Source organism: Apodemus sylvaticus, chromosome 22 (assembly GCF_947179515.1).
Source record: "Apodemus sylvaticus chromosome 22, mApoSyl1.1, whole genome shotgun sequence".
Taxonomy (NCBI): Eukaryota; Metazoa; Chordata; class Mammalia; order Rodentia; family Muridae; genus Apodemus; species Apodemus sylvaticus.
This window is the reverse complement of record NC_067493.1, coordinates 45715137-45739702: the sequence shown is the minus strand read 5'-3', so window position 1 is coordinate 45739702 and position 24566 is coordinate 45715137. Positions and strand designations below refer to the sequence as shown.

The 24566-nt window shown below is 48.7% G+C and overlaps 1 protein-coding gene across 1 annotated transcript in view; it reads left to right on the top strand.

Moving 5' to 3' along the window:
* Mlxip (MLX interacting protein) overlaps positions 1–24325 on the top strand; it is a 57996-nt gene extending 33671 nt beyond the window's left edge. Inside the window, exons 2-17 of the mRNA XM_052167580.1 lie at positions 6697–6803; positions 7471–7556; positions 8938–9027; positions 9761–9802; positions 10064–10235; positions 10900–10989; positions 11473–11567; positions 12496–13150; positions 14049–14170; positions 14312–14468; positions 15948–16072; positions 16620–16718; positions 16819–16946; positions 17145–17268; positions 19174–19303; positions 19894–24325. Coding sequence (XP_052023540.1) covers positions 6697–6803; positions 7471–7556; positions 8938–9027; positions 9761–9802; positions 10064–10235; positions 10900–10989; positions 11473–11567; positions 12496–13150; positions 14049–14170; positions 14312–14468; positions 15948–16072; positions 16620–16718; positions 16819–16946; positions 17145–17268; positions 19174–19303; positions 19894–20015 — 2344 coding nt within the window. The 3' untranslated portion in view covers positions 20016–24325. The remainder of the gene's footprint in view (positions 1–6696; positions 6804–7470; positions 7557–8937; positions 9028–9760; positions 9803–10063; positions 10236–10899; positions 10990–11472; positions 11568–12495; positions 13151–14048; positions 14171–14311; positions 14469–15947; positions 16073–16619; positions 16719–16818; positions 16947–17144; positions 17269–19173; positions 19304–19893) is intronic.
* Positions 24326–24566: the final 241 nt, after the last annotated feature.

Genomic DNA, 24566 nt, shown 5'->3' with positions numbered 1-24566 from the left:
CAAGCAGACACACAGATATACACATAAATAATTCTTAGAAACCAAAACAAGTGGAGCCAGGGTTTAGTTCAGTGGAATTGCACCAGATTAAAGACCTGGGGTCAGTCCCCAGTGTAGTTTAAAAACAGGAAGCCATGTTTTATAACTCATATTGCTTGTTATTTTTTTTATTTATTTAACAATGCCTTGTATAAATTTTTGCTTGTTTATCAGCATTATATACATCAGCACATGTGTGTTTTGATTATCTCAGAATGTTCAACTATGTAGATTTACTCGTATTTTAATCTCTTATATTGAACATGCACTTCATTTCTAACCTCTTCCTACAACTTAATATACCCTTTTGGCTTTGAGCCATGTTTGAATGGATTTATGAAACTAATTATTGGAGAAGAGAACTTAGCTTAAAGGAACATGTAAAGTGTGAATAGAAAGTTGTCAGCTTGCACGTCAAGAACACTCGGTTATTTTTTACCTGTTGTTGTCCTCAGTGCCAATTCAACGATGAGACCTTTCTCTGTCGCGAGCTGGCTTTTTTGTAAATGCAGTTAGTTGTTAGCTGCTGTCTCATTGTACCCGAGAGAACACCTTAAGGGAGAAGGGATTTATTTTGATACAGGCTTTTCAGAGGTGTGGAGGGACATGGTGAAGCAAAGGTCTCCTCATCGTGGCCAGGGAGCAGCAGACAGATGAGAAGTTGGGGACAAGGTCTTTCTGGGGCGTTTCTCCAATCTACTGTCTGTCTTCTAGGCCAGAGGTGCTCAGGTGGCTGTGAGCCACAATGTGTATGCTGGAACCAAGCTCAGGCCCTCTGGAAGGGCAGCCAGTGCTCTAACCGCTGAGTGTCTCTCCAGACCCCTGGAAACTTATTCCCTCTTAATTTTCATAATCACTCAACAATGCCATCAGATGCTAACTATTTATCGATGGATCAATCTAGAGATTGAGACAGAGTCCTCAAGATCCAGTCATTTAAATGAGAAACAAATAATAAATAAACAACAAATAAATAAGCTACTACCCACTGTAGCAGTGGTCAGAGCTGGAGCTTTGGGGCAAGTTGCCATGTCTTGCCACCGTGACAATAATGGACTAAACCTCTGAACCGTACACCAGCCCCATTTAAATGGTTTTCATCTTTCCCTTTCCCTTTCCCTTTCCCTTTCCCTTTCCCTTTCCCTTTCCCTTTCCCTTTCCCTTCCCCTTTCCCTTCCCCTTCCCCTTCCCCTTCCCCTTCCCCTTTCCCTTTCCTTTCCCCTTCCCCTTCCCCTTGCCCTTGCCCTTCCCCTTCCCCTTCCCCTTTCCCTTCCCCTTCCCCTTTCCCTTCCCCTTCCCCTTTCCCTTCCCCCTTCCCCTTCCCCCTTCCCCTTCCTCTTCCCCTTGCCCTTGCCCTTCCCCTTGCCCTTCCCCTTCCCCTTCCCCTTCCCCTTCCCCTTCCCCTTCCCCTTCCCCTTTCTTTCTTTCTTTCTTTCTTTCTTTCTTTCTTTCTTTCTTTCTTTCCTTTCTTTCTTTCTTTCTTCTTTCTTTCTTTCTTTCTTTCTTTCTTTCTTTCTTTCTTTCTTTCTTTCTTTCTTTCTTTCTTTCTTTCTTTCTTCTGTGTGTTTTGTTTTTTGGTTTTTTTTTTTGTTTTTCGAGACAGGGTTTCTCTGTGTAGCCTTGGCTGTCCTGGAACTTACTCTGTAGACCAGGCTGGCCTCAAATTCAGAAATCCTCCTGCCTCTGCCTCCCAGAGTGCTGGGATTAAAGGTGTGCGCCACCACTGTCCAGCTTAAATGTTTTTTTTTTAATAAGAGTTACTATGGTCATGGTGTCTCTTCATAACAATAGAAACCCTAACTGAGACAGGAACTGCCTTCTAAATAGGTATAGCAATTTGAGGATGGCAAGGAAGGTTCTGGAACTTTATAGTAATGATTGTTGCACAGGGTTGTGAATGTTAGTAGTAGCACTGAACATATTTTAAATGGTTAAAATTATAAATTTTGTAATATGTTTAGCGCACATATAAAAGGAAAAGAAGCTAAGGTTAATTTTTAACTCCTTCTTCACCACACCCATATGCTGCTCTGGAGACCTGTAGCTGTGACTTTTGTTCTGACCTTTTCTACACTGTCTCTTTCTGTAAACTTTGAGGACCCTGTCTTTATTTCTTGTAGTTGGAAATTATATGATGAAAAATACAAGGATTTTTCATCTGTTTGGGATACTATATCTGCATACTTTGGCTTCTTTGGCATTGAATGCTCTTCTGATTTGGTGATTCTCAGCCACATGTTCACGTCGGATGGTTACTCTATTATACCCACCCCGGGACTTGTCTATAAATAGAGCTTCTCCTTAGGTACAGGCAGAATAGGCAAATAACTCATTCCTGGGGTTCAGTCAAGTATAAAATTCTGTAGGACTTTTCCTCAGGAACCACCCAACTTCTCCAGAACAGGATGTGTATTGGCAAAGCCTTCACATTGATATTTGGGAAAACAGGAAGAGATAGGAACTGAAAATCTCATATCAATTATTCAGACTTGTACTGAATCCCTCAAACTTAAAAAAAAAAAAAAAACAACCAACAACTAGTAAAATAAATAAAATGAACTATCAGATGATGGTCAAAATATTACCTTTATTGCTGGTTACACTGAGGATAGAATTGTGAGTGAGTCCCTGGCTGGCTAGCTGGTTGGCCGGTTGGCTGGTTGGCTGGCTGGTTGGCTGGCTGGCTGGTTGGTTGGTTGATTGGTTGATTGGTTGATTGGTTTTCCGTGTCTACTCTCCAGTAGATGACCAGGACGGGCATGAGCAGCCTGCTCCCTGGTGGAGAGGAGAGTAGGACCTGACCATCTGTGCCCGGTTCCCTCCTGCCTGTGTTGATGATGCCCGTCCCACCTGCCTATGAGGCAGGGCTGGGGTGTTTACCAGTGGATATTCCTCCTGGGAGCATCAGGAACAGGGGAAAGATGAGGCAGTTGAATTGAACAGTGAGTGGACCCAGAGCTATAATCAGTAGCCTGTACTCTCTCTGCTGATTTCCTTTTGGAGAGAATGAGAGAGAGCAAGAGTCAGTGTCTAATTTACCCCAGTGAGCAGAATCCATGATCCAGTCCTGCTGTCCTGTGTTCTTGATTACCCAGTGCTTTCTTTCTGAGACTTGCACTTTAATTTTCATTCCAAAGCAGTCTCTTGCCAGACCGCTGAAGAATTCATGGTTTGCTAACTCCATCCAACAACATTTTTTTTTTTATTTGTTTTTTTTTCAAGACAGGGTTTCTCTGTATAGCTCTGGCTGTTCTGGAACTCACTCTGTAGACCAGGCTGGCCTCGAATTCAGAAATCCGCCTGCCTCTGCCTCCTAGAGTGCTGGGATTACAGGCGTGCGCTGCCGCTGCTGCCCTGCTATCCGATAACATTTTAAGAGGGGCCTTTGTTGTCCTGTGAACTTCCTGTTTTGTGTCAGGAACCCTCCTTCTAGGAAGGGGGTAGGGGCAGAGTGTATGGAGACTGCTTCATGTTGTTTAATAACTGAATTCACAAGCACTGGGCCAGCAGTCCTAAAATGAGTAAGAGCTAGACCATGGCCTTCTCATAGGTCAGGGGTGGGGCTTAGTACCTGGCAAATGTTCCTAGTGGTCTTTGCCTTGACACAAGAAGCACAAAGTTCAGATGCATGAGGTGGAAGAGGCTTCCAGGTACGGGGGCAGGGATCTTACAAGTTCTCTGGTTGTGTTTTTAAAGGCGTATAGCTGGACTGTCTGAAAGATGTGTTCTTGCAGATGAGGGTGGAAAGCAGAAACCTGATCAGAGGCTTTTGGATACCCCGCTTTTGGTGTTTTCTCACAAAGGGACTGCCTCTGCTGCTGCCTTATAGAGTTTTCTAAAGTAGCTTTTCCTAGTTTTGTGAGAAACTTGACTTGTGGTATAAGAAGGGCTCCTATACGCATAGCCCCTCTTCCCTCTGTGAGGTGCCAAAAAGCACATTAGGAAAGAACTGGACAGAAATTTATAATCCTTGTACCGCTGAGCTATACTCCCCAGCCTTCTCCACTTTGTAACCTTTGCCATCATAACTATGAGCCATGGTGTAGGACTTGTCAGTCATCCCTTCTGTGTACCAGTCAGGATTTTGGTTTGGTTTTGGACTAGTTTCTTTGTGTGTGTATAGCGCCACTTGCTGGCTCTAGAGATATTGCAGAAACATGGGATAGTGGAAACTTAGAAATCCATGAGTTCCTGCTGAAGTTTGACTGTGTTTGCGATAAGGATCGTGAATAAGAGAAACACTTCAGCGGGCAGTTGGGAGAGCCAAGGAACACTTACACTGTTCATAGCTCAATGTCTCTTTCTGTACCTGCTACTCCTATCATTACTCCTATCATGATACCTACCTGCAGGAGCCATGTAGTCTGATGGAGACGAGACTGACAGCACACTGGCCCCCTCTTTCATAGATGCACAGTGGAGGTATGACTTGACCTAGGTTAACCTAGTAGTTAACTCTCATAGACCTTGGCAGGGCACTATCATTAGTTTCTTCATGGAACCATGGGTCCAACATAGTTCTTTGTAGGTCTTTTGAAGCCATCTCTGAGATAGTACTCAGATTCTGGTACTGATGAGCACATGGCACACCACGGGATCCTGGGCGTCACAAGGAAGGAGTACCAGTTACAGAAAAAGCATTTTTAGTTTCTTTTTGTTCCTTAATTTCATTTGTATAATAGAACTGCACACTGGCCAGACCTGAAGTTGCTAGACCTTGCTCAGGATGGGAAGGAGCTAATAGCCTCTTGTCCTCTGTCTGCAGCCTTGTCTGGACTAACCCACCGGGTCTTATAGCTCTGATGAGCTCCATTTCCTGAGGCAGTAAAGGCTCCTTATCCTTAGCTATGGCCTTATGACCACAGATGGAGCTGATCAGTTTTATGGGTGGGTTAGGCATGCCTCTGGAGTAGCAACTGAAAGAAGAGGTGGGGAGACTTGAGGTTTCTGACCTTTGGGTAGAGACTGTGCTATCGTGTGTCTCCCAGATCCTAAGAGGGTGTGCTGTGACACTTTCTAGGGGTGGGTCACAGCTCTTTTTCCTTTATCTTTTTTTTTTCAGAAAATACTTATTTTTAGTTTATGTGTATGAGTGGTTTGCCTGCATGCCTGTAAATGCATTGTATGTCTGGTGTCTGTGGAAACCAGAAGAAAGCATCCGATGTTCTGAAACTGGAGTTATAGGCTATTGTAAGCCGCCATATGTGTCCTGTAAACTGAACACCAGTCCTCTGTGAGAGCAGCAGCAATTACTCTTTACTATCTTTGAATTGTTGGGGCCACCTCATTTTGTTTCACATTCCCCAGCCTGGGCACTGAGGTGTGGGTGGAGAGGAAGGTTCTGCCAGGTCTTTAGCAGGCTCTCCTTACATCCAAGCTTACCTTATGGCTGGCCTCTTTAAATGCCTGCACCTCCTTGAGTGCGCATCTCTGCCACTTGTGTGGCCTTTCTGAGTAGGTTTGGAGATGGGGCAGGGCTGTGACCTGCCAAATGGATCCTCTAAAGATAGAGTCTTACTGTCTCAACCCATCAGAAAAGGAACAGCGTACGAGAGACCAGCACGGGCCCAGAGCAGATGGTGTTAACGTAGTGTCTGTAAGGTAGAGCAGAGACCAAGTAGAAAAAGTTATGACCATGTGTGTTAGACACCAAGCAGAAGGAACTCCGGCATCTCAAGGCTGCTCTTCAAGCCCCTGTTTGTGCTATCTTTAATGTAAGAATATGCCCCAAAATTCTTTAAGACTTGGATTCTGGAAAGATGTGGTTAAGAGTACTTGATGGTCTTCTAGAGGACCCAAGTTCAGTTCTCAGTATACACATCAGGTGACTTATAACCACCTGTAACTCCAGTTCCAGAAGATCTAAAGCCCTCTTCTGGCCTCCATGGTTCATACATCTGTCTGTCTCTGTCTCCTTCTCTCTCTCTCTCTCTCTCTCTCTCTCTCTCTCTCTCTCTCTCTCTCTCTCTCTCACACACACACACACACACACACACACACACACACACACACACACACACGTATAAATAAATCCAAAGAAGTTCTTGTACAGTAAGTTGAGAGTACTCACTGACTAGGCTAGTAACAGGCCATGTGAGCTCCCTGGCGGCACAACCATGTTAGCAGTTCAGTTTCCCAGGTGCTGTGCCAGCAGCTACCTCTGAGCAGCTAAGAGGAATCGCTTTCTCAGGTGGCTTGAGATGGGCCAGACAGAGGTGCCTGAGAACAAAAGAAGTGGGCTAAGACCTGTTGGAAAAAATGCCTAGTTTCCGTTGTTAATCTGTTATTAATCTAGGCTGTCCTTGTTGTCAGTCCTTTGCCTCAACCTCCTGAGTGTGGGGATTAAAGATGTGTGCCACCATGCCTGGCAACATAGCTTTTCAGTATTTAATTAGAAGAAACTTTAGGAGTATTCAGGTTCCCAAAGAATACAGGAAACCCCATGTCTGACCACCCTCTGCAGCAAGTCCTCTAAGCCTGAATATTGTCTCACCCCGCCGTCACCGTGTTCTCTAAAGAAATCCCAGGATGACTGTTCTGTCAGGCCTCACCTATAAATGGAATATCCCAGGGTTCTCCAGTCTGGAACGATTTGGTCTCGTAGTTTAGCTTCTGAAAAGCGACTGACTCTCTCTGTCTGTTTGTCTTGTTTTCCAGTGGGAAATTAGTGTCTCCAAAGTGGAAGAATTTCAAGGGTCTGAAGCTCCAGTGGCGGGACAAGATCCGGCTCAACAATGCCATCTGGAGGGCATGGTATATGCAGTGTAAGTGTCATGTCGGCCAGGTGGCTGCACTGTGTGTTATAAGGCCCTCAGCTGTGTGGCTCCAGAGCTCTGTATCCTGGAGGCCGGGGCATCTTTGCTCTATAGCCTGCTCTTAAAACAATTTTCAGTAGAATCTTTCTTAAGTAGTCAATATGATAGGAAACCAACCTAGACTGCATCCCAAGAAGCAGGGTATTCACCAGCTATCAGGTGAAGTCACCTAACAGAGCACAGTCTTGAAGGACAGACATAAGACATTGACCACAGTATATAGTGCATGCTGGGTACTTGGCCCTAAGGAGTAATGGTTCTTTTTAGGGAAATGTAGCCAAGAGGTGACATTTGAAAAGCCAAAGACCGGTTTCTGTTTCCAGCAGTTTAAGAAGACAGAGATACCACTGTACAGCTCTTGTCCTTGGCTAGCCTGAGGGTGGGACAGCGCAGGCCTCAGGAGTGGGGCAGGTTCTTCCTGCTCATTGGCTGCCTCTGTATTGATGAGCAACTATATTTCTTACTCAGATATTACTGGCATTTGTTGCCTTGGGCCTGTATGCTTTTTATTTCTCAGAACTCAGTGGAAGGAGGAAATGACATTCCAGGGTGTAGCAGTTTGGGTAGCACTCCATCAGGGGTCTTGGTACAGTTAGGATATCTCTCTTCTCTCCAGATTTGGAGAAGCGCAAGAATCCCGTGTGCCACTTTGTCACCCCACTAGATGGCTCTGTTGATGTAGATGAACACCGTCGGCCAGAGGTATTTAAGCAGCACGTGGTTGAGTGGGGGTAGGGAGGAGGGTGTTGGGAAAGGAAAACTGCCTTTATTTCTGAAGCTACAACCCCACCAAAGGACCAAGCTGTATGGTAGAAGCTACATATAGAACGGGGAAGCCTGTGCTGTTCTAGTCGTTAGCATGATCTGGAGGAGGAGGGGTAACCTTCAGCAGTCTCCAACCCCAGAGAGTCTATCCTTAGGCAAGCTGACTTTATGAGGGCTCATTCTCTGCATTCACTTAAAATTGGTATTTCTTCTGAGAGTTACTCAGGAAAGACTGGCTCTGGAGCAGTTAGCAAAGGCCCGGATGTGACTCAACGGGAGCACACACACAGGCCCTAGGTTCCATCCCAGGACCACAAGCAAAACAACCACTCTAGACGAAGTTAGGGGAACTCAAGCTTCTTCCCATCAGCTGCTTAGTCTGTGGAGTGGTTTCCTAGTGTGCACCAAGCCACGTCTTCCATTTCTAGTACCACACAAACGGGGCATGGTGTCAAAAGCCTGTCATCCCAGCACTTGGGATATAGAGGCAGGAAAATGAGAAGTTTAAGGCCATTCTTGATACATAGAGTTTGAGGCCAGCCTGAACTTCATGAGACCCTATCCTAAAAACAAACAAAAAACCAAACCAAACAACCAAAAACTTAGGATAGGAGATGAAAAGAGATTAAAGAAAGAACAGCTCATTTTTATTTTGTCTTACTATTTTGGTACTACTAAAGGGCAGAGTCCTGGGCCTCTTACATGCCAGGCAAGGTCTATACCATTGAGCTATACCTCCTCCCCCAAAGAGTACATTTTTAAAAATTGTATTAGATTTGTTTATTTATGTGTGTGTGTGCGCGCGCGTGCGTGCTTGCGCACATATGTCACATCATGTATGTATGTGTGTGGAAGTCAGAGGACAACTTTGAGAGTCCTTGCCTTTCACCACATGGGTCCCAATGATCAAACTGAGGTCATCAGAGTTGACAGGAGGCACCTTTACCCACTGAGCCACCTCACCAACCCTCATTTTCATTCTTTGAGAGCATGGCAGCTGCTACCAGAAAGGGCCATTTGTGGGCCACCTGTGAATTTCCTTAGCATCCTCAGGCAAGGAGGAAGATCATCCCTGCCACCTCTCTGAGTGCTGTGTGCTTACCCGGTACCCAATACAGAGTCACCCTTGGTGTCATGGGTGTTGAAGCTAGAGTCTGAGAAGAGGTGTGCTCAGTGAGTGTAGTTTCTCAAATAACATGGGAATTTTCTGACCAAGAGACCCATCTGAGGCCACTTGAGTGATGTATACTGGGTATTCATGGGCTGAGATTAGATCATCATCCAAGACCTGCCTTTCATTATGGCCTTTTGATTGTAGGCCATCACCACAGAGGGCAAGTACTGGAAAAGTCGCATTGAGATTGTGATTCGGGAATACCACAAGTGGAGAACCTACTTCAAGAAAAGGGTATATATTGCCAAGGGCTCTCAAAAGAACATGTTCTGTAAGCTCTGGGGTGGCGTTGGGAGTTGGGGAGATGGGAGATGGGACTGTATTCAGAATGTGGCCTGAGACCCTAGGATCCACAGCTGCCTCATTAGTCACACAGAACGTGGAGCAATAATGAACTCAACATTTTGTTTTGTTTTGTTGGTTTTTTTCAAGACAGGGTTTCTCTCTGTAGCCTGGCTGTCCTGGAACTCACTTTGTAAACCAGGCTGGCCTCGAACTCAGAAATCTGCCTGCCTCTGCCTCCCAAGTGCTGGGATTAAAGGCCTGTGCCACCACCGCCCTGCTGAACTCAACTTTTTTTTTTTTTTTTGGTTTTTTTGGATTTGGTTTTTTTGAGACAGGGTTTCTCTGTATAGCCCTGGCTGTCCTGGAGCTCACTCTGTAGACCAGGCTGGCCTCGAACACAGAAATCCGCCTGCCTCTTTCCCCCAGAGTGCTGGGATTACAGGCGTGCGCCACCACTGCCTGGCTGAACGCAACATTTTAAGCACCAAGTAGTGGCTGTGGTTTCCTCAGTCATGGACAGAGCTGTTTCCTTCTTTGTGCCCACGTCCATGGGATGGCAGCCAGCAGGATCCCGTTCCCCACCTCCCTTCTCAGAGAGCTCACTCACATATAGGGAGATGGAGTGGGGCATCCCAGAGCTCTTAGTGCCTGCCACTGCTCATCCTGCGCCCTTCGCCCACAGCTACAGCAGCACAAGGATGAGGACCTTTCTAGCCTGGCCCAGGTAAGCGAGTTTGATAGCCCTGTCTTGACAAGATGCAGCCCTGTCTGTATCCTGAGTGAGTCTTGTAGTGGGAGGCCAGACACAGGACTAGCTCCTCATGTGGAGGTCCTGCAAGTGCCCATGAGAGCAGGCAGCTCTGGTGGGTGGCTTAAGGGACTAGCTCTCAACCCCTCTGCCCTGAAGCAGCCCTTTAATGCATGCCAGTATTGAGAAGATAATTTCAACTGCCCTTTGATGATTCTTCTCCCCTCTTGGCACTAGGACGATGACATGCTGTATTGGCATAAACATGGGGACGGCTGGAAAACCCCAGTCCCCATGGAGGAGGACTCACTGTTGGACACAGACATGCTCATGTCGGAATTCAGCGACACCCTCTTCTCCACACTCTCTTCACACCAACCAGTGGCCTGGCCCAACCCACGAGAAATAGGTAACTGTAGTCTCTTTCCTTGGACATCTGGCTTCTTGGTCTGTGAGGATTCCTCTAGGCCAGGCTTTGCTTCAGAGCACCTCCGAGCTTGCCTGGCATTTAGGCTAGGCAAGAAAAGGATTGCCCAAGCTCTTTATCCAGGGGTCCTGCACAGTTGCATAGAGGAGACGGGAACTGGAGCTGTACAGAGGTGGCCATTGTTCTTTTAGTCCCACTGTGAGAAAGGAAGTAGGCTCTGATCCAAACCTATTTTATATTATGATACTGCCTTAGTCTGGGATATGTCAGTACCAAAGCCTAGGCTATAAGGTCAACACTGCTGCACATGGCATTCCAACCCAGAGGCCTTCAGTCTTGAGAGCTCAGGGAAGAACTGCAAGTGAGCACAAAGATGGAGGGCTGTGGGGTGTGGACTGGGGTGGAAGGTTGGGTTACTCAGAGCTCAGAGCTCATGGCGACCCTGTGTCTGTCCTTCCTTCATTCCTTCTGAGGGAATAGAGAACATATCTAAGAATGGCCACAAACCCTAGAGTGTAGAAAACCCAGCCAGCTTCCTACTGTTTTTTAGGAGGACCAGGAGGATCTGTCCAGAACTAAATGTTTGTGTCCCTTTGACCTTATTTGGGGTAAAAGTGTTCCCCCCTCTCACTTGTAATTATTGCAGCACATCTGGGAAATGCAGACATGATCCAGCCAGGCCTGATCCCTTTGCAACCCAACCTGGACTTCATGGACACCTTTGAGCCTTTCCAGGGTGAGGACGGAGGGTAGCATGAAGCTTGGTCTCTTGTGTGTCTTGTGTCAGACTTGTGCCCTTGTTAGAGAGAGAACAGTTGGAAATTGGTGTAAAGGGAGGGCTTATAAGTTTTTAAAGCTGAAAATTATTTTGGTAGTAACTGCAAAACCTGGGAAAGTTTCCTGGGATCTTGGAAGGAAGTTGGCATCTCAGAGTGAGTGCTTTCTTCCTGCTTGGCCTTGATTGTGAGCAGTTCCTCCAGAAGACAGCAGAGGGCACTGTGACACAGCCATCACCCAGCAAAGCTTCTGTATTTAGGTCAGACTCCTTGAGCTCTGCCTGGAAGCACTAGGTGTTTCAAGTGGTCCAATCAGAGTCCTCTTTCTATAGAACAATTTATCTTGGGGAGGTGGGGTTTGGGTCCAGAACCCTGTTTGTGTGTCATAATTCCAGAAAATGGTAAGTCCATGGAGTTCAAAAGACTCCCATGTTCTTTTTCAGATCTCTTCTCCTCCAGCCGATCCATTTTTGGCTCCATGTTGCCTCCTCCCCCTTCGTCAGTTCCTGCTCCAGATCCTAGCAGCCCACCTTCTCAGGTACAGGAGGCTGGGGGACAGGCAGGACAGGCGCAGGGCTGTCATCAGACTCTACAGCCAGAGCCAGGCTGATGCTGTAACCATGAATTAACCATATGCTTGGAGCCATTGCAGAATACACACGCATGTGCAAAGAAGTTACAGAATCCTCTTTGAAAGCATCCTTAACTCCCAATAAGGCAAAAGACTATGCCAACAGGGTTGTCTTCCTGCATAAGGGCCATGTGAACTTTGTTCAGCCTGCTCTTTTCTAAGACAAGTTTAGTTGCAGAAGAAAATTATGGATCACTAATAAAAATATGTTGCATATTGTTTATACTTTCCCTAGCAATTAATAAAAGGTACTTGCGGGTGTTGTGTTAAGAGCTGAGTGAGGCATAGTTCTCTACCCTGGGGACCTCTCAAGTTTATGCTGTGTTCGGTTAGTTTCCCAGTCACCTGGCTCCTCGCCCACTGAGTGCAGATCATTGTTTCTTCTGTAGAGACTGAGATCTGTACAGGTGATCCCTCTTAGCCTTTCCACTTAGGAAGAGCTAGTCTGCCTGGAAGTTGATACTTGATGCTGTCCTGGGAGAACCCTGAGCAGCTGTGGTCTAGGCTGCTTCTGCTCTATAACAGAAGATACCAGGGACTGTGGATAGACCTCAACTAGACTCTAGAAACCGGATATCCCTAGAGAGCTATCAGCTTTGTCTGAGTTCTGTGTTCTCATTAGTTCCTAATGGAAACAAGACCCCTGCAGACACCGGGGGAACACAGGCCCATCTTCCCCCAGCCTAGCAGTGTGTTTGGCCTGGGAGATAGCACTTCTGTCCCTTGGTCCCTCGGTCCCCATGTCCACAGTTGGGCTTTGTGCTGTGTAGGGCTAAACAGTTAAAGCTAATTATTCAGTCATAGCTTTGTTTCTTCATGTCTCTTCCTTCATTAGGGGAACATCTTGCCAAATACAGCTCTCCCTCCTGTGAGCCTCCCCAGTAGCCTCATTACATCTTCTGCAGCCCCCTCCCTGGATCCCACAGAGGGGCAAGGTTGTAACCGCACGTCCCAGCCCGTGGATCCGTTTATTCAGCCTGCAGACTTTGGTCCCTCTGAGCCACCATTGAGTGTCCCACAGCCCTTCCTCCCGGTCTTTACTATGACCTTACTTTCCCCTAGCCCTGCCCCAGCGCCTGTCCCAACAGCATTGCCCTTAGTTCCTCCGCCTGCCCCTACTCTGAACCCCCCAACTCCACCAGCTTTCCTGCAGCCACACAAGTTTGCTGGAGTCAGCAAATCAACCCCTGTAATTACCCATACAGCCTCTGCAACCCTTACCCATGATGCTTCTGCCACCACCTTCAGTCAGAGCCAGGGCCTTGTTATTACAGCACACCATCCCACCCCTTCCTCATCTCCCTGTGCTCTGGCACTGTCACCTGTACCCCAGCCACCAGCTGTGGGACCTCCCCAACCTCATTTAGCTTTTATACACCCCAAACCTGTGTCCTTGACTGGAGCGAGACACAAGCAGCCCCCCAAAATAGTGCCTGCTCCCAAACCTGAGCCTGTCTCCTTGGTGTTGAAGAACGCCTGCATCGCTCCAGGTGAGTGGTTGGGTCTAGCCAGCCTGGATTGCCTAGGGAGCAGGGTTTCCCTCTCTAAGGCTTTAAATCTGTAACACCTCCCGCCCCTTTCAAATACAGCAAAGCAGTATGGATAATTCATACGTGCAACTTATCTTTCTATTCTGTATGTTTCAAAAATAGTATAGTTGGGTTGGAGAGATGGCTCAGCGGTTAAGAGCACCAACTGCTCTTCCAGAGGACGTTGAGTTCAAATCCCAGCAACCACATGGTGGCTCGCAACCATCTGTAATGGGATCTGATGCACTCTTCAGATAGCTACAGTGTTTGAAGATAGCTACAGTGTTCTCATAGACATTTTGTTCTTTTTACTTGAAAGACTGATACTATAACCCCTAGAAAGAGATATTCATGACCAAGTGTTCTCATGTTTTCAAGACTACTTATTTTAGCTTCTAAATTATATTTTATTTATTCTATGTGATATAGATAATGTATATATGTGTGTATGGTATGTGTGTGTGTGATATATGTGTGCAGTGTGTGTGTATATATACACGCATGCACGTGCAGGTATGCATGTGCCATGGTATACATGTGGAAGTCAGAAGACAACCTGTATAAACTGATTCTCACCTCCCGCCATGTGGATCCGGAGAGTCAAACTCTGGTTGTTAGACATAGCAGTGAGTGCCCTCACTTAGTGAGCCATCTCACCAACTTGGCTTGGGACTTACTCTGTAAACTCAGACTGTCCTCAGATGCCCCAGGGCTTTGTCTCCCTGCCCCCCTGGTGAGGAGCCATGGACTTCACCAGCAGGGTGTGAGATGCCCTGATTTCCTGGCTGTCTGCAGATTAGTAGTTTTGTTAGCCTCTATAGGGTCAGGCCCTTACCTTCACATCTCTTCATCCCTACAGCTGCCTTCTCAGGCCAGCCACAAAAGGTGATCATGACATCAACTCCTCTGAAGAGAGAAGGAATTCTAGCATCTACTGTGTCCCCATCCAATGTGGTCATTGCCTCTGCTGCCATCACCAGGGTAAGAGAGCTGGCCTAGGCAGTCATCTAGTGTCCTCCAGCCTCCCTAGACTGGCCCGTGTTTGTGTGGCTCTCAGCCAGTGTAGCTGTTCTGCTCTGCTCTACATCAGTGGTACACGACCTCTCTGCTGTGTCTCCACAGGCTTCTGGAGTCACAGAGTTCCTCAGCCACAGCACGAGCAGCCAGCCTAACCCTGTCTCTCGACTCTTTTCTCCGAGTACAGTGCAAGACTCTCTGGTGAAGGGCGAGCAGGTCTCACTGCATGGGGGTAGTCCCCAGGTCCCTGCCACGGGCTCTAGTGAGTACTCACCTGAGTGGGGCAGTCGGGGCTTCCTAGGAAACAAGCAGGTTGCTCTGGACTGGGGAGGCCATTCACAGGCTCCCATAAGCAAGCCTGGGCCTACAGAACCTTCAGTCTGCTCATAGCACAGTTTGGGGAAATGCTTACTGGGAAGCAGGGTAACTGAGCCCCACCAGCAGAAAAGGAAAAGAGGGTAGCAGGCATGTCCAGCAGGGGTGGCCATACACTCAGGAATCCACACTCAGAAGACCTGGCTCAGAGCGGCCAGTTCCATCCAGAGAAGGGACTGAAGAGTTCTTGTCCACAGTCAGGGAAACTTGAGCCTGGGATTGCTGTGGCCGTGAAGCTAGCAGCAGGCTCGTAGTCACAGCATCTTCCCTCCTAGTCTCTAAATGACTGCAAGTCTGTGGCCATTTTCAGATCTTACAGTGGAGGACAGTCAGGACTGGTATTGCCTATGGACGTGTGGAGTCAAGGTCGGGGCTAGAGGTCCTGTGACGTCAGTGTTAGGCTGCAGGTAGACCTTGGTTCCTTCCAGTGCCATCCTGGGAAGGGAACTGGGAACATGCACATGTCAGCACGAAGTCCGCCACTGTGCTCCACCACAGTCCCTTCTCTTCTTAGCTAAAACCATGGCAGCTCCTGGAGGGCTTACTCGGGAAGATAGGACTAAGAAAGGCTTTCCAGCTGAGAGGGGTTATTGGACTTGTCCAATGGAGGGTTTTGAAGAATGGGACTCCTTGTGTCAATTTTCTAAAATTATCCAGAGAAAGGAAGTTGCCCTTGCCTGTGGGACTGCAGAGCACAGCATATAGTGATGTGCACTGGAGCCTAGTAATAATCCAGGAGAAAATTAAGTAATTGGAAGCATTTGTAGAATAAAGTGAACCGGACATTCTAAGAGGATCTCAGAAATTACTCCCAAGAGACAGCAGTGAATGGGATGGACGCCTGTGTGGTTTGTAATACTCTAGTCTCATCTCTGTGGGTCAAAAGATGGTAGTAGTTTATAATTAACATTTTCACAGTGAGTGAGAGAAAGTAAATATGTAGAATTTAAAGAACAAAAATGAAGATACCAGTGTGCTGAGTATGTGAGCTAGGGGCTGTTGCCTTAAAAGCCTCTAATGGCCCTGGCTGCTGTGACGTGGCAAATTAGGGCCTGGGTCGGCAGTTCAACCTTTCCTCTGAGCAGTCTGATACCTGCGATGGGGCAGAATCCAGCCAGTTCTATGTCTATGCCTGTCTCAGGTGTCCTCTTGGAAATAACAACTTCCCTTTGGGATATGAGCAAGAGTTTCTCTAATATTTCCTCTGGAATAGCTGTAGAAAGTTTTAGATGAACTTCCAAGCCTGAGGACGTGCTGGGAGGCCCTCTGGTGAGGACAGCTGTGGGGCCAGGACGGGGCAGGCCCACTTCTTGTTTTTTGAGTCCCCTTCTCAAGTGCTTGCTTGCTAAGAGCATTTTCTTCTCAGGTCGTGACTGCCCCAACTCAGGCCAAGCCTCTCCATGCCCATCAGAACAAAGTCCCAGTCCTCAGTCTCCCCAGAACAACTGCTCAGGGAAATCTACAGACCCCAAAAATGTGGCTGCATTAAAGGTATGGCTTATTTCTCTTGGATCTTGATTCTGTTGGAGAAGGAAGAAAACATCAGGAAAGGAGAGCCACAGATCCAGCTCATGTTGCAACCCCAGAAACACTAAGATTAAATTGATTCCAACCATTTCCCATCCCACCCACAAGCCCATGAAGGTTAAGGCCTATTCAGAGCTCTGGGTGGGCCTCCTGGGGCCAGGGACCAGCAGAGTCCTCAGCCATAGTTGGGCTGCATGCAGCCTTGGCCACACCAGGAGTACAGAACAGGCAGGGCTGCGTGCACTGGGCTGTAGAGAAGTGGGGGGTCTGGAAGCCAGGGGGCGGCACAGAGTGCCTCCTGGCCCGTGAGCCCTGCCTGCTCCCCACCAGCTCCTCTTAGAGCTCTTTAGCCATCTGCCTCTCCTGCAGTTTTCTGGCCCTGGCTTGCTTGTCACGTGCCCGAAGACACAGTCTTTCTTGAGCGTCTCAGCATTATTTAGGCAGTAAGGGAGAACAAGTTGATGGCGTAAAGCCTGGCCTGCAGCTCATTGACCAATTGATTCCCCAATAGAACCGGCAGAAGCACATCTCGGCTGAACAGAAAAGGCGTTTCAATATCAGGATGGGCTTTAACACTCTGAATAGTTTGATCTCCAATAATTCCAAGCAGGTAAGTTCCCTGAGGGTGTCAAGACGTGGTGATGGTGCACCGTTTCGTGTGTCAGTGGCCAGCGAAGTACTGCCACCTCTCAGCTACCTGTTCCCCACAGACCAGCCATGCCATCACACTGCAGAAGACCATGGAGTACATCACCAAGCTGCAGCAGGAGCGGATGCAGATGCAAGAGGAGGCCCGGAGGCTGCGGGAGGAAATTGAGGAGCTTAATACCACCATCATGTGAGCTCCATTTGAGACCTCCACCCCACAGGTTTCTATGTCTCAAAAGCAGAGGGGACCCTTTGAGGCCTTTGCTACCTGTATTTAAAGCAGTTTGGTTTCTTGTCCTCCTCCCGTAGGCCTCTGACTGTGTCTTTCCTATATGGTCCCCAGTCCCCTTTATCACCACCTACCCTCTAGCATCCCCTGTTGTTTCAGCTCCTGCCAACAGCTGCTACCTGCCACAGGAGTCCCCGTCAACTGCCGCCAGTTTGACCACATGAAAGACATGTTTGATGAATATGTGAAAAGCAGGATCCTGCAGAATTGGAAATTCTGGATTGTATCTTTGGGTTTTCCTTGCTCTTTTCTTCCCCAGTCAACACACTAAAACAGTAGACAGTGCTCTTGGGTACCCTTGAAGAAAGGTCTCACATGGTTGTCAGCGACTCAGGGCTGGCAATGCTATTTTCTGTCTCAGAGAAGAGGAAGCTCTGGGCTGGCCTGGGGGCTGGGGAGACCACATCCAAGAGCTTTGCAGGAAGAGATAGAGGCCGATGACCTGCTCTGCTCTCCAGGTCTTTGGCAGACAAAGGTATCTAGATACCTGCAGAGGCAGCAGGGAGAGCAGGAGGGACCCTAACAGCCTGGCAGCCAGCTCAGACCCCTCACTGACAGAAAGGGAGAGCCCTAGATGGAAACCACCACCACCACCTCCTCCTCCTCCTCTTCTCCAGTTATAATACTTTTTCTTCCTCCTCTTCCTTCTCTGTCATCAAAATTTGTGGGTTTTTAATTATTTTTTAATTATGTATAAATGTGCAAATTAAATGCAAGTGCCTGAAGAGTCTGAAGAGGCATTGGATCTCCTGGAGCTGGAGTCATAGACTGATGTGAGCCTCTTGACACAAGTCCTAGGAACTGAACTTGAGTCCCCTACAAGAGCAGTACACACAGTAACTGCCAAGCCATATAGTCCCTTGTTTTGTTTCTTGAGAGAAAGGTCTTTGTTGCCCAGGATGATCCTGAAATCCTGAGCTCAAGTGATGCTTTGCCTCAGCCTTTGAAGAAACATAGGCAGGGTTTGGAACCTATTACCTCAGATTTTTCTCTGCCTTAGTGTCCCCTGGTCTTAAGTATCCTAATAAAGTATGTTCACCCAGGTACCAGGACCTACCATCTGGCTGTGGTTGCTCTGATCTCAGCCTTTGAGATGGCAGCACTCCTGTTATGGAAGGCCTTCTGCCTCCCTGCTCCGCAACCCCTCCTCTGAGAAGATGGACAGCATAGGACCATTGATCAGTCAGAGAGAGAGAGAGAGAGAGAGAGAGAGAGAGAGAGCCCACCTGTTTGAGTGTGCCTGTGTGCATAACCAAGTTTGTGTATATTTTGTTTGACTTTTGAGAGTCTGGATTTGTAGTGCAAGCTGGTGTGGAGCTTGCTTTGTAGTGCAGTCCTGCAGAACCTCTTCCTTTAAGTGTATGCCATTCCTGTCTGTATTTATATTTTATTAATATTGACGATGACGAAACTCAAGTCTTCACTACTACCTACCTAGGTAGGAACTCAGTGAACCTGTAGCCTGACCTGAGATGGCAGCTGGCACACCTCATTCCCGGAGTAGCTTTGCTCTCTTCTTTCTGCCTTTGGTGGAGCCTAGTGGCATACGGCACACGGCACATGCCAGAACTGCTCCAACAAAGCGACCTTTTCCTCACTACTAGGCCAGGGTTGATGCTGTAGGCATCAGAATTGGAGAGGAACATTTCTGTCTTCACTGGGCCCGTCCTAGGTCCTTGGGAGTTGTGCAGCAAGTGGTGAGCTTGCAGGCTGTGCGTAACAGAGAAGTCAAGTTCCAGCTTCAGGCAGGCACCTTGCCGTGAGTGTTGTGTGCTTCCCGTGCTCCTGCCAGCCCACACGTCTCCTCTTCCCGTGCAGCTGTCTCCTGTATCTGACTGACCTGTGGACTCAGGTCTTCCTCGTTGTCCTTACCTCTGTGAGGCTGAGGACACTTGTTGTTTTCTGTCTTCTGTCCACTCAAGGGTCATTCACAGTAAGAGCGAATAGTTGAATCCTATGGCGGGCACACCTTGCCCAGCAGTAACTGATCCATCCCTTCCCTCTGATCAGTTTTCAGTAGCCGTTATTCAGAGGGAAGCCAACAGTGAGCCGGCCTGCCTGGGCCCTCCTCTGTCTCTGCCCCATAGCCCTCCTCCATGTTCACCTTCTCCTTAACCTACACCTGCAGTTCAGCATGATCATCAAGCCACTGTTTGAGTCTTTCAAGGGGATGGTGTCCACCAGCAGCTTGGAGGAGTTCCACCGGACGGCCCTTTCCTGGCTGGACCAGCACTGCTCTCTGCCTGTCCTCAGGCCAAGTGAGTGTGGGATACAAGACTTTGGGACGTGATGATGGTCCTGGAAGGAGAAGAGTCCCTACCTGGACAGTGTTTAGGACATTTAGACTCTATCTACTGCACAAAGGCAGGCCAGCCATGCAAGAGGCATAGAATAACACCGGAGGGAGCCTAGAACCTGGAAAACTGTAGGGCCAGCATGGGCCTCTGAGCAGCCTGCCAGTCTGATCAGATCCAACTTACTTATTGACTATTTACCATGTGACAGACTGTTTTAGGCGAGCTTAGTGTTTTATTAAGTTCTTATTTAATTCTAAATCTATGTATATAAATGTTATAGAAATTCAGTATTACAGCAGGTGCAGCACTCTGGTAGCAGGAATAGCCTAGAATTGTTGGGCTCCTTGTAGCTCTCTCCTGCTAGGATCTGCACAGGCAGGATGTGAGATTGGCTCCCAGAACGGGGCTCCTGCCACTCCTCCCTGCCATCGAATACTGACCTTCATCCTTGGTGCTTGGGAATCACTGCGTAGGCTTACATGTGTAAAATTTGCATCCTGTCATTCGGAGTCTTGTGTGTCTGACTGACTACTGCCTTCTCTGTCTCACAGTGGTCCTGAGTACCCTCCGACAGCTGAGTACCACCACCTCCATCCTGACAGATCCATCCCAGCTGCCAGAGCAAGCATCAGAGGCTGTTACCAGGATTGGCAAGAGATCGGGGGAGTCCTAAGCTTAGTTGGCATGTGGCTGCATGAGATGCCTGGAGATCCCCCTCATACCCTTCCTGACAGCGCCTCAGGGCTGCTCTTGACTCCAGTGGCCCATTGCACCTGTCAGGATGCTGTGCTCAGGTCTGAAGCAGGTTTGAGGCCTGCCAACAGCAGTATCCCATCTTGGGAACCTTTGCTGTGACCTCCTACTCCGTGACCTCAATCATCAGTCTCCCCTGCATTTGGGGTGGCCCAGACAAAGGGAAACATCGGCTGTTCCAGTCCTGTCTGCCTGGTGTGGTGTCGGGGTCCAGGGCCAGCAAGTGCAAGACAAGGAGACAAAGCCTGTTCTGCAGCTGGGACCATCCAGTCCTTCAGGACTCCTTTCTTGAGACTTCATGACTTGGCCCTCGTCACATCCTATCCTCTTGTGCTCTTCTGGCAGCCCTTGCACACTCCTTGGCCTCTGCAGCAGCAGTGAAGTCCCTCCATCTCTGGTGACTCCATCAGCACTAATCCTCTGGGTCACTGTTCCAACCTCTGCAGAAAGGAATGTCCCGCCTCCCTAGTGTATTCTATTGAAGGGGAAATCTTCTCCACAAACCCCTGAGCACACATGGAAAATAATGGGTGTGGAGGCCAACTGGACAGGATGAAGGCACCAGCCATGCAGAGCTGCTGTCCTGGCTCAGACACTCCCTGGGCAATGTCTATGTCTTAGTCCTGTCTGCATTGCAGTTGCCGTGACGGTTCAACATTGCCAGGGCCTTGACCTAGAGCCTCTGAGGCCTCACAACTGGGGCCCTTCTGTGCCTGTTCTCCCACTTCTACTCTACAGTTGTGGGAGAGGCAGATACACTCCTGGGATGGGGTCACCCTTGGTTTTAGCATTCAAAGGTCACACTCCATGATGCTGCTGTCATCCTGGTCTTTTATCTGAAGGTTAGCTGGAGCTCTAAACCAGAACAGTTCTCAGACCAAAGATGTCATCATACTAAAGTCTGTCTCATCTTGTATGAGGAGGAAGAAACAAAATGCTGTCAGGCAAGATGTCAAGAGTCAGCCTGTGAAGGTGCCTCCAGGCTGAATGGGAAAGTGCTGTGCTCAGATTTGAACCAGTGGAGTTTGGAGGGTGGCACGTGACTGAAGGTTCGAGTGTCCCAGTGTATGTTATGGTAGAGACACGGAAAGGTTAGGGGAAGGGGGGCCCTGACCCTCATCCTTGTCTTTGCTGGATGATGATGGTGATGAGGTGCTCTCTGCAGCACCCAGGGAGCCTGCCCGGGAAAGGGTACCTCCCGGAAGAATGTGCTTTGTACCCTGCGGTGGCACCTGGAGCAGGCAGCAGGCTTTCTCTTGGACTCTGTCCTGGCCCTGCCTCACCATGCTGCCTGTCCTGAGAAGACCACATGAAGAGGGGAGCCCAGGATGTCTCCTGAATTTCTGATCCATTCGGAAGCTCCTGCTGATGTCTCAGCCTGCCCTGGACTAGGCAGTTGGAGGACAGAGAAAGGGTAGGGCTGCCGGCTCTGTCAGCAGTTATGCTCTGAGCCCCTCACCAGTGGCATGCTCCGTTGTCTGATTTCTATCCTGTACGGGACTAGTTTGTGGCCCTCCTCAGCCGTCCCCCAAAACGTGTTTACAGGTTGAGGGAAGAACATAAGGCATGTAGGCTGGACCTTGGCATTTCCACGAGGCGCCCCTTCTTTTCCAAGGACAAGGTGAAATTGTTCTGTAGAAGGTGAAGGCCACTTGGTAAGAAGGAAAAACTAACCCGCTGCTGTGAGGGTCTCAAGAAGCCCAGCCCTTCCTCCTCTCGTGCCACACACACAGGCTGTGCAGGACTGTGGTTCTCTCCTCCCCTTGTAGGGGAGAACCTTATTTTTGGGGATAAGAACCTTATTCTTATTTGTGGGGATAAGATTGGCCTGTGCTTCTTTGGCCTACCTCTCCCTTGTGCTGAGTTAATTTCATCCTGTTTCCTCAGATGTTTAAGGCTGTTGTTAGTTTGTGTGAAACTGAGGCGAGGGAGGGAGGGCTGGAGAGGTGGGGGGGAGAGAGAGTGTGACTGTGTGTGTGTGTGTGTGTCTTGTGTTTGAGAGTGACCCCACTTCCTTTCTCTCGGTGCTCTCCTTTGCCGTGGCCTTGAGGCCACAATGCTTTAAAATCTCCGGGAATGATTATTTCTACCTTGGAGATTTTCTTGTTTTGAAATCTTGCCTGATGAACCTGCCCAATCAGAGTGTCCTGGCCTTGACTTCTGTCCTGGACACCAAGGTCAGCATTTGGGAATAGCCAAGGCCACTCTGCTTGGGGTCTCCACTGGGCGCTGACCACACTGTTCGGCTGGGGTTTGTTTACAGTTATTTTCATTCCCATTCCTGTCCCCACTCACACAGAAGAAACTTAAAAATGTTGGCACTTTGGAGAATAAGAATACCGGTCAAAAAGGAGAAAGCACAAAGCTACCTGGGAAATCTCTGCCAGTGTTTCTGTGAAATCTGAACAAGCCATCAGCGCTTCTTCTGCCTGCTCTTTCACTATGAGTGGGCACTGCAGAGGCAGGGTAGCTCTGGCTAAAGTGCTTCCTCAAAGCTACACTCAGAAGAGGAGGCTAGGAGTGCTCCCGTGCGTTTACCCAGCACAGGGGAAGCTGCCACTTCAGGACTTGATGGTGACACCTGCGTCTTGTAGAAGAGGCTGGACGTGGTCAGCCAGCACGAGTTCTCACTCTGGATTTTGTCTGTGCTGTCACCTATGCCCCCTCCTCCAGACATACATAGAGGTCTGTCCTCTAAGGGTCTTTGCTCTAAGAATGGTGTCCACCTAGATTCTTAGGTGACATGGCACCCATTTTCTGGGAGAGTTCAGTGGCAGGTGGCACCTGGCCTGCCAAGGGCCACAGCCTCTCTTGGGTGTGGTGGCCGCTGTGTCACTGGGTCACCTGGCCTCAGGGCTCAGCTGCTCTCGCTCGGTAGCTCTTGTCTTCCTTCCACAGTGTCAGAAATCCCTTTGTCTGCCCTAACCTGGCTCCGCAAGGGTCTCTGTCCCACTTAGGGCCTCGTAAGAGAAGCTGGGTGTGTGCGCCTCTCACTTTTCTTTCCTGGGAGATAGACATGACCTCTTTCTAGATAAATAGATAGCCCACCATTGTGTCTGGAACTTGTTTTTTCAGTGTCATCTTGTGGTCTTGTTGGCAAGGTGTATGGACAGTGATACAGGAACAGTCCGCTGGAGTGCCCGTGTTTCAGGGAAGTACAGCTTTGGGCTTAGCCCTTGGTGTCTTGTGTTTCAGAGGCCCCGTCCTGGTCTGCAAGTGTGAGAGGGAAGTGGCAGTTATGTTGCCGTGGAGAGTCTGAAGGCGCAGTGTGTGTGGGAAATGTGTCCCTTTAGCACACACCTCAGCCAGGATCTACTCCACAGGTCCTGTGATCTTAAGGACAGCTGGTGGGAGACACCAGCAGTGTTGGAGAAACCTTAGGAAACAGCCCCCACCCGTGTTGCTTCAAATACGGGCAAGAGCAGGTCAAGCTCCCAGCTCTTCTGAGGAATGGGCCTCTGTTCACTAGGCAGGACTGTCTGCTTGTCAGAGCTTGCAAGAGTCAACCTTCTGGAAAGAAAAGGGAACTTTCCACAGTGAATGTTAACATGTGTGTGCATGCACACTTGCTCAAGCCTGTGTGTGTGCATGCGTGTGTTTACTTGGTGGGATTTTATTTTTTGTAAAATTCCTTTCCAGTTATTTAGTAGAATTCACCTACATCTCCCTGTCAAACTCTGGTTCCACCGTTATAACCCCAGGCATAGTGAATTTGGAACTCCGTTGAGATTCCTGAACAGGATCTGGCGTTCTTGAAAGCTGAGACTGTGGAAGGGCGGGACACTGATTGTATATCTATTTCCTAGTTTACATCCAGCCGGTTAAAAGGTCTCATGGCCTCAGCTAGGCTATGTCCCTCTTGGGGGAGCCCAGCACCCCTCCCCTAGGCATCTTGTCACCTGACTTCACCCCATGAAGGGCAAGCAGGCTTATTTGCTTGCTCTGTAGCGCCCCAGCGTGTCCTCCTTCAAGTTCTTCAATTTCAGCTTCTGTGCACAGGCCCGTATGTTGTGTGCTTTGGTGATGGTATAGGGCTCCTCTGAGGAGGCAGCTACACCTGGGGTGGAGGGTTTCATTGACCCCAGAGATCCTTGGGGCTGCTCACCTGAGCCTGGTCCTCTTGAAGCCTGCTGTTGATGAGCACGTTTCCACCAGCTGTACCCAACACTACAATGCATTTTTAAAACTATATTTGCATCTAAGACAATAAAATCTTATTTTTTTTGGAAAGATTGTTCTGTGTGACCTTCAGTGCTGTCCTTTGAGCAGTGGGAGGGGTGAAGTCATGAGATCAGAGCCATGCGATGTCCTGGCTGGTTCCCTGCAGCCTTTGGAGATAAAGGCTCAGCCAGGAATGTAGGTCTATGGAATGGGTGAACAGGATTCTGCAGGTGTGCCCGAGAAGATGACTGTCCTAGAGGCCTGCATGCGGAGAGGACGATGACAAACAGTGGACATGGTGAGTGGAGAC